Consider the following 9,580-nt stretch of genomic DNA (forward strand, 5'->3'; position numbering starts at 1 on the left):
TTGCATGTCTATCTTTCAGAGGATGTGATGGCATTAACAAGGTTACGATCAATGATGAAAATCAAATGTGCATTTCAAATTCCTCCCCGCACCAGACTTCAGTGGTTCAAATATTAATGAAAGAAGATGCCTAATCAAGCTTAATAAGACATAATAAATAATTGTGGTGAATACCCAATGGAAGAGGTATAGAGGTAAATAGTTAGAATTGGGGTATCCGTCTCTTCTCAACCTCTATTATATCTTCATACCAATCCATTAGCAAATATGAATAAATCAAAACAGAGCATGTGAATTCATCCAAAGTGGAGAATTGTTGGCTCAACATGAAGGGTCGATATTTACCAGATCATTATTTGGGGTATCATGACACCATTCCATGTGAGAGAAATGGGATTATAAATGGATACAAAGCTCGCTAGCAGACATTGTAACTTATGCAATAGATCAAGTATACAGGTGTTTAGCAAACAACTCATCATGAGAAACTGCGGAGGATGTTGGCGGTTTGATCTTGTGATTGGTAAGATAGTCCTCCTAACCAAGTTGAGTGACATTCAGTAATTTTGAAGGTATCAACATCCCTCGGGTCAATTGTCGGTTAAAGCTTTGATATTAGTTATGCCAAAACATAACTATCTGTGCAACTCATGATTACCTCTGAAATTTCAGTACATCTAAAAATAGGGGCCTATGAAGGTAATTGACTATTTGCAAGTAGTCACTATGAAATAGAAAACCTGCATGATATTTCAAACATCCTCACACTTTGGCAAAACAAATGAGCATCTTTAGATTGATTCATTGGAGTGTTTGACATAGTGTTTTAGCATGATAACATGGACAATAATGTTTTAACAAAGACATGTGAGGTGGGAACATCTATTACTCGATCACACAATGTTGACCCACAACCCGCGATGTGAATGCAACGAATGGTGGTTGAAAGAGACAAGTGTGTGAAAGCACAAACAATGCATAAGAACTATTTGATAGAATGCATCAAGACATGAAGGCCGTGGTTTTGATGAGATGGATCGTAATGGAAGTCATGAGGATTATCTTGAATGGTTGAAAATAGGTCAAACATGTTTTGAGTATCCCTAAATGTTAATGATGACATTTTTCCTTAATCATGTATTGAAAATGATTCATCCGAGAGGCAATAGAATCGGGCAAGGATTGCAGGTTAAGGAATTTTGAGCCGCATTGCACAAGCATTAATCAAAGACGACATATGGAGATGTAGGCAAAAAATGCATAAATATTAACAAGAAGGCTGCCAGTTCATGTCTCAACACTCCCGATGAATGAAGAATGGATGCAGATGCTGCCGGTATCTATGGTAACGCGATGCATAAAAGTGTGTCAGATCAGGCTCACCTGAGCATTTGATACAGAATCGGGTATAACCACTAACATGGTAATCTTGGGGATTTAATAAGGCAGACAACATGTAGAATGCTCGATGGATGTTTGAGCTCAATCAGCATGTTAAATCCATATGACATCAATGGTAATGTCATTCTCACAATGACTGACTGACCTTTGGTATATATAACTTCACGCATATAGAAAGAGCTACTTGCTTGCACAATCTAATCCAAAGCCTGAAGCCATCGTGACAGAGATCTTTAATTGAAATACAAATTGATTACTTGTGAGGGGTTGTGTAGGTTCATGTTGCCAGTCCTCCCATAAAATAGTAAAATCGGGCTTTACATTATTTGAAAAGGTAGTGCTCTTGAGAATGAGTTCCATATAATAAAACATTTTGGATGTCATGTTAAGATATAGTTTTGTTGCCAAATCATATGACCACCTGTCATTATACCTACATCATAGGGCTCTTGCATTGACAATATTGTAAACAATTAAGAAAGTTTAAGATGTTAGAAAATATGAACAAAGAAATGGGTCAGTTACTCTTTCCCAAGAATTGGTTTTGTAATCGAAAAGCTACAGGATTGATTAAGTTAAATATGCAGAGACAGTGAAGATGGGGGTTCTTCTTTTCCTGAAGAAGGGGAGACGGTGTGCTTCTCTTTTCCAGGTGTGGAGAGTCTTGAAGATTCTACTATTTTTACAAACTGTGTGTTGTATGTTCAAGGAAAATTTAGATTGTGTGGAGGGGGCAAATTTTTATTGTATTCAGGGTTGTTCACTTTAGTTTTCTGAAATAATTTGACTATCAGTAGTATTTAGAAATAGTATTGTTTTTGAGTTGAATGAGGATTTCATCATTTTGAAGATTGTGCACTTCAAATTGTTCTCACTCTTTGTTTAGGTGTGAATCGAGACTGAATAATGGAATCAAATTCTACTACTATATTCATTTATTGCTGGAGTTGTTCCTGTTTGTCTAATCTCTCTCTTTCTTTCAGAATGCATATATGTGTGTGAAGATTGTATGCTTCCATTGTTGTATGCTGAGTCTTGCCTTTTTATTTCAGTTGTAATAATTTACCCCCTATCCAAGAATAGTGCAAGTTGCCTTTGCTTTTAGGTTAAAAGTGTGTCTTAAATCTTATTCATTGTAAATCTAATCGGAGAGCTGTACCCTTTAAAATTCAAAGGGCGCTTGCACAATTCAATAGCAAAGCAACCCAGCTGTTGGTATCTTTATGCGTCTTCATTTTTGGGAAAATAAGAGTTATTTTGATGGTTTATTGTGTGAAGACAAATCTGTTTATCAACATATTGCATACAGTAGTTGGGCCAAAAATGTGCATATAATGATACAATGATACAATCAACAACAATCAATACAATCAACAACAATGACCAATATATGGTTTTCCTTTTAAAAGCACAAAAATATGTGCGTACAATATGTTTTGTTCCCTTCTAAAAGCACAAAAATAAGTGCATAGATTTTTTTGGTACAAACTTTTGTGTCAAAAGAAGTGCATATAAGTTGTACGGTAGACAGTGCCGCTCTTGAACTTGTTATTAGTTTGAAAACTTCAAAAAGTGGCAGAGAAAGGCGTCCAATTCCTTGTCAGAGGATACCAGACTAGTCCTCAACAATTCCTTTAAACACATTGCCTTCTCCCTCATTCTCAGCCCCTTTTCACTTTCCATCAATATCTTCACTCCTTTCACGACGCTCTCCCTCTTCACCGCTCCCGAATCTCGATCCATCTCAATCATGGCCGCCACTCCAAGCTCAACCGCTAGCAGCTTGGCATTGTAATGTTGATCTCCTCGTATGGGCCACGCCAGGAGGGGCACACCCAGCCCCAGACTCTCCACCGTCGAATTCCACCCGCAGTGCGATAAAAACCCTCCTGTCGCCGGGTGCGACAGTATCAAGAGCTGCGGGGCCCATCCGCGGATCACCAGACCGCGTCCCTCGACCCGTCGCTCAAATCCCTCGGGGAGTACATCTTCGACTTGAAATTCCTCCTCCTCGGGCTCCGCCTGCAGAACCAAAATGAAGGGCTTCTCCGCTGCTTCCAAACCAAGCGCAAGCTCCGTCCAATCTTTATCCTCGGGGCCCACCTCAGTGCCGAAGGAGACATAGATCACAGATCGGGGCGCCTGGGAGTCGAGCCATTGCGAGCACCGTTGTTCGTCGACGTTGCTCTTGCAGGCCTTGCGCACCGAGCTGTCATGCGTCAAATACCCCGGCGAGTCTTCCCAGAAGGAAGACGGCAGAAGCGGGCCAACGGCCCAGGCGGGTTTCTCGGTTTCCTTTATCACGTACTCCATGAAAGGGGACTCCAGGTCCCGGCACGTATTCACCAGTGCTCCGTGGCTTTCTTTGAGACCGTTCATCCATGGCGGATTCCGGTGTGGACCGTCGTCACCCGGTGGAGGCGGCGGAGGCCCTCGCCCTCGGCCTCTTTGACCTGGAGGCCCTCTTCTTCCTCCGCGGCCTGGCGGAGGCCCTCTTCCTCTTCCTCTTCCTCCGCCGGCTGGGGGAGGACCGGGCGGGGCACGCTGGCGGGCGTCGGAGGGAGTGACGGTCATTGAGGCCGGAAAACCAGGTACTGCAAACGGCTCCTTTGTCTCTTCTACCTGGTCGCCATGTTTCCATATGGCGTACTCGAATGCCAAGGAACAGGCACCTGAAGTGAAGAATGCGACCCGGGGAATATTTAACTTGTTGCAAACTGTTGCTGCCCACGGCACCATAACGTCTCCGATGATGCACGCCGGCGGACGATCCATTGCTTGCAGAATCGCTTCCATGGGCTTTGCAAGGTGCTCTCCGAACATATCTGGATCCTGCCGGCTGTCCGCGGCTTCGTCATTTTTTAACTCCTCTTCCTCGGGTTGGGACAATTCTATGACCCCTATATTGATCCCGAGGGATTCGTGGGCTTCTTTGGCTGTGGTTTGCAGAGAAGAGGCAATTGAAGGGTCGGCTAGAATTGTGACAGGAATGCCTCGGATGGCTATTCGCTTGCAGAGCTCGACGCAGGGGAAGACGTGGCCCTGCCCGTGGAAGGGCACTGCTATTATCTGAGCAGATTCCATGATTTGTACTGGAAACGAGAAGATCGTTTGGCTTTATAAATGGGCGAATCAGGATATCTTCGAGGCAAAGTATCGTTGGGTAATTTGACTGGTAGATAGATAGAGAGGTCTGTGTGACGCGTGTACGCGCAGATGGACACCATGCCTTTCGGGCAAAGCATCCGGGAAAGAATGAATTGGAAATTCGACCTTTAACATGTCAATTTTCCCACTCCACAGTGCTTTTAAAAAATTAAAAAGAAATGGAACACCTTTATGATATATGCATATTTGTCTTTTGCTTTCTTTTTATTGGATTAAGAACACAATTACAAAAACAAGAATCGGCTCACTATAAACCCCAATCAGTTCACTATAAATAGCAATTGAAAAGATACTTTGGACCAGTCAATTCATAGGTCTACTATAAGCTGCTGCCTATAATAAGTTCGCAAAGATTAGCGAGGTCTGTGCTGAATGACAGAGGCACTCTTCTAAATCAACAGAAGCATCCTCAGTCTCAACCAAAACATTTGTAACTTTTGGTATGAAAGCAGGAATCATCGAAACACATTACAGTGATCACTATGTAGCTCAATCTAGAAGTTCGTATTTTAAGAGTGGCCTTAAAAGCTTTGACTTACAAACCATCTAAGGTTAGCCTCAAAAGAAAATTGAAGAACAAGGGAATTAAATGTGAGCCAAGCATGAATAGGGAATTTAGCATGAAAACTTTTCCAAGCCACGAGTTAAGATTGAGCATCGGCTTTACATTTCTAGATAAAAGAGCTTAATTTGTTCCAATTCAATCGACTACACTTGCAGTGCCATTTGAAGTTAAGTCGTTGGGTTGAGAGACTGGAGAGGAGCAGTTGTTTATATAGAAACATGAAGAGGAAAACTCGACTTTATTGTTTGGCCATTTCCAATCTCCGAGAAACTTATCATGACAGGGTGTGGGCAAAAGACAAATCAACTCAACTTTGACCAATTGCTTGATCTTTTGGGTTGGGGATCTATAAGCTGAGGGAAGACTAAACTAAGGTTTGAGCTACTATTGGAATACTTGAACTGCTGTTTTAAAGAATGTCGACTTCCGAAAATTTTAATAGTAGTATGGTTCCATCACATTGAAGAAGCGAAACTCAAACAATGGCTTACTCTTTGATCATATCAAGTTATTTCTTTGGGAGTTAAAGGTGGTAGGTCCACGAGTCTTCCAATACAAAACAAGAAGAATCTTATCTTTTGAACTAGCAAAACCCCAAGAACGTTCTATAGTAGTGGTTTGATTGTCATCTCGAACAACATGTTTTCAAGGGGCATTACTATCCAAAGCTCTTATATCCTATGCGAGTTCATAATAACAAAGCCTCCTCTCCTCCTCTCTTTTGGCTGTTGGTTGGATGCAATGTGACCATAAAATAGTAGGTAGTCTTGTTTTTCTTGGGGGTCCCATTTAACTGAAGGAAAATTTTAAATAAGTTATCTAATTAAAGTTTCAAAGAAGTTATGTAAATTTAATTTAGTATGTTGTAGAATATTTATAATAATATATTCTCTTTCCTTATCACTCTACTCTTAAATGTGTCTATATAATAAAAATATTATGCATACTTATAATAGTATACTATGTTTTCTTATCACTCTACTCTTAAATGTGTCTATGTGATAAAAGGAGATCAATAGAAATGTATGTTACACATTTCTCTCCTCATTTGAATGGTTACTTCTATGGATAATATATTATTTAATATGATCTCCTTGTTAATGATTTATCTTATGCATGAGAGATGATCTTGAGCAAGAGTGGAAGGCTATATAAAGGGATTTTTGTTATTCATCCTTCTTAAATGTTATCCTTCTTGAACATGAATTGAAAAGAGATTGATTGGAATGTCTAGTATCTTTATCCATTTTTCTTTGTTGATAAAGTATTTGAGAAAAGGTAAGTGTGCCTTTATTACGTAATGATCTCTTGTAACCTTGTGTACATGTATTGTCCCCTTTTTATTTTTAATTTTTTTTGACTCTTTTCTATTTTCTTAAATTACCAAACAAAAAAGTTGAAATAAAAAACAAAAAATGGAAACAAGTGGCTAAGAACTAAATGTTGAATGCTCAATTTTTGATATATAACTTCATATGGAGCTTATTAAAATCAAATCTCACCAATTCTAATTAGTGTAGTTTAACCTTTGATTAGCACCAATAATCTCCAGTTGTATTTTGGCTCCTCTAATAACCATGTCAACATCTATTGTTTATCCATTTCCTTCAACTTGTGTACAATTAACTTCGGCTAAATGCTAGTAAAATGGTTAAATAATTAACTAACTAAAATAAGAACTACTTTTCCCTAAGAGTTATTACTATTTTGGTGAGCATAAACATTTAAAACATATAGTCTATTGATATTATTTCATCATGGTCTACTGAAATAATTATATGAAAGTCAAAATCTTTTTTCAAATCAATTCCAATTAAATGATGCATATTGACATATAAGCTCACATTTACCTAGTGATTTTGAAATTAATTTATGATTATACATCTCCCAATTAGAAAAGATTATTAGCCATCTAAAGTGGTAGATTAAATTAACACATTGTACAAATTATCTCCATTGAGAGTTTGAAATCCTTTCTATGTTTAGTCACTTAAATGGCTCTTAAAAAGTGATAGAAATACACACCTTCAAAACTCCTACTTTCAAATCATTTTTGCATAAATTATTCCCTAAAAAAAAAAAAAATTTGTTTTTACAATTTTTATAAATGATTACAAGATTGAAACAACATTTTAAGAGTTTCAACAATTCATAGATCCACTCAAAAGATAAGTAATAATATTTGACCAAATATAGTTGAATTTCAAACTTTAGGGCTATTGCAACAAGTAGGAATGAGATAAGGTAGGGTCATCCATTATAATGGTGGAAACTGAAGGATTTGAGCAAAAATGCAAATAAAATCCACGAAGCCCTCAAATACCTACATGTAGAAAACATGTCATAGAGAAGAAAAAGACAAGAAGAGGCAAGGGTTTGGTCTAAAAATATGAAAATTGTATTATTAAATAAAGAAAAGATATGTGTTAAAAATACAATGAGAGATCGTCCTTATAAAGGAGATCGAAACCTAAAAAGGTAACGATAAACTCTTTAGGGTATTTAATAATTACAAGATAATTATTAAATACATGAAGAGTATTTAATCTAGGTATTTACTAATTACAAGATAAGTATTAAATATAGGAAGAGAATTTAATCTAGGTTGTATCATAATAATTAATAAAAGATATTAATTATTAGATACCTAAAGTTTAGCTTAAGTGAACTAAAGTTAATTAGAGAATATCTAATTACTCTAACACCCCCCCTTAAGATAAACTTATAGAGTAGCTAAAAACCTAGAAACTACAATTGAAAGAAGATTTGGGTCCCAACAAACAAGGCTTGATGAGGTACCCAAGCACAACCAAATCTCTATAAACTGGAGAAATAGAGAAAACCCAATGGGAAAAACCCTACTCCAAGAAGAGATAGAACAAACATGCTAAAAAAAACATGAAGGAAGGAAGGCCTCAACAAGATCCCCCAAGGACAACTTTTGTAACCCCAAGCATAGACCACAACTGAAGATAGCATGGCGATGCAAAAAGTTTGGTGAAGATGTCAGCAACCTGCATGTTAGTGGGAATATACTCCAAAGAGAGAACACCATCCTGAATCTACTGATGGATGAAATGCATATGAAGCTCAATATGTTTAGTGCGCTGATGCTCCACCGAGTTGCAGGAAATATGAATAACACTTTGATTATCGCATCACAGAATAGTGGGATGATTAGGAGGAAAACCAAACTCAATCATCAACTGTTGAAGACATAAAATCTCCTAACTAGCAAGCACTACTACTCTATACTCAGCCTTAGTAGATGAAAGTGTGCGAGCATGCTACTTCTTGCACGACCAGAGCCAAGACAAAAGACAAAGCCATAAGTAGACTTCTGATCATCAACATCACCAACCCAATCAGAGTCAGTGAAGCCAATAATGTGAGGAGTCCCAGATGTGTAATGAATGCCATACATAAATGTGCCTTGAATTTATCTCAAAATATGCTTGGCAGCTTGCCAATGACTCTCATGTGGCTCATGTGAAAAATGAGAGACAAGACCAACTACAAAGGAGAGATCATGACGAGTATGTGTCAGGTATAACAAACTACCAACCAATTGCCGATACAATGTAGGATCCACTAAAGGCAAAGTGCAAGAGGTAGACGAGGTAACACCTAACTGAAAAGCTATGGGAGTAGATGTCAAAGCTCGAAGCATGTCAAGAGCATACTTCTATTGGTAAACAAAGATCCAAGTAGAGACTGAACAATCTATAGACCAAGAAAGTAGTGCAATAGACCAAGATCAGTCATCTCAAACTGTTCCATCAATGCCTGCTAAACATCTTGAAGCATAGAGGATAAGCTACCTGTGAGGAGAAGATCATCAACATATAGCACAAGAATCAAAACCTCAACCTCAAGACATTGAATGTATATTGTAGGATTGGAATGGTAGTGGGTGAAGCTTGCAGAAAGAAGAAAGGAGTCCATCTTCTCATACCAAGCCCAAGGGGCTTGTTTGAGACCATACAATGAGCGTCGAAGTCTACAAACCAAGGAGGAATCCTACATAAATCCTGGATGCTATTTCATGTAAATCTCCTCAGTAAGATCACCATGCAAGAATGCACTCTTCACATCCATCTGAAAAATGGGCCATCCCTGAGAAGTTGTGAGGGATAAGACAAGGTGAATAGAGTTCATCTTAGCGATAGGGGAAAATGTCTTAGTGTAATCAATACCCTCAATCTATGAAAATCCCTTCATAGCAAGACATGCATTAAACTTATCAATAGAACCATTAGCAACAAACTTAGTACGATATAGCCATTTGCATCGCACTAACTTTCTTCCCTTAGGAAGAGAACAAAGATCCCAAGTATGATCCTTCATCAAAGTAGAATACTCCTCCTCCATGGCTCTGTCCCACTCAAGATGTCTTCTTGCTATTGCAAATGTCTAAGAATCATTGCAAATAGCATGACCTAGAAG

The 9,580-nt window shown here is 38.5% G+C and overlaps 1 protein-coding gene across 1 annotated transcript; it reads right to left on the reverse strand.

Moving 5' to 3' along the window:
* Positions 1-2,766: 2,766 nt before the first annotated feature.
* On the reverse strand, positions 2,767-4,740 carry LOC149554195 (scopoletin glucosyltransferase-like). Its single transcript, XM_089789436.1, has one exon. The coding sequence runs from the start codon at positions 4,483-4,485 to the stop codon at positions 2,953-2,955; it is 1,533 nt and encodes a 510-aa protein (XP_089645562.1). The 5' UTR covers positions 4,486-4,740; the 3' UTR covers positions 2,767-2,952.
* Positions 4,741-9,580: the final 4,840 nt, after the last annotated feature.

Source organism: Cupressus sempervirens, chromosome 6 (genome assembly GCF_028749045.1).
Source record: "Cupressus sempervirens isolate cs-2001-9-10 chromosome 6, ASM2874904v1, whole genome shotgun sequence".
NCBI classification, from domain to species: domain Eukaryota; kingdom Viridiplantae; phylum Streptophyta; class Pinopsida; order Cupressales; family Cupressaceae; genus Cupressus; species Cupressus sempervirens.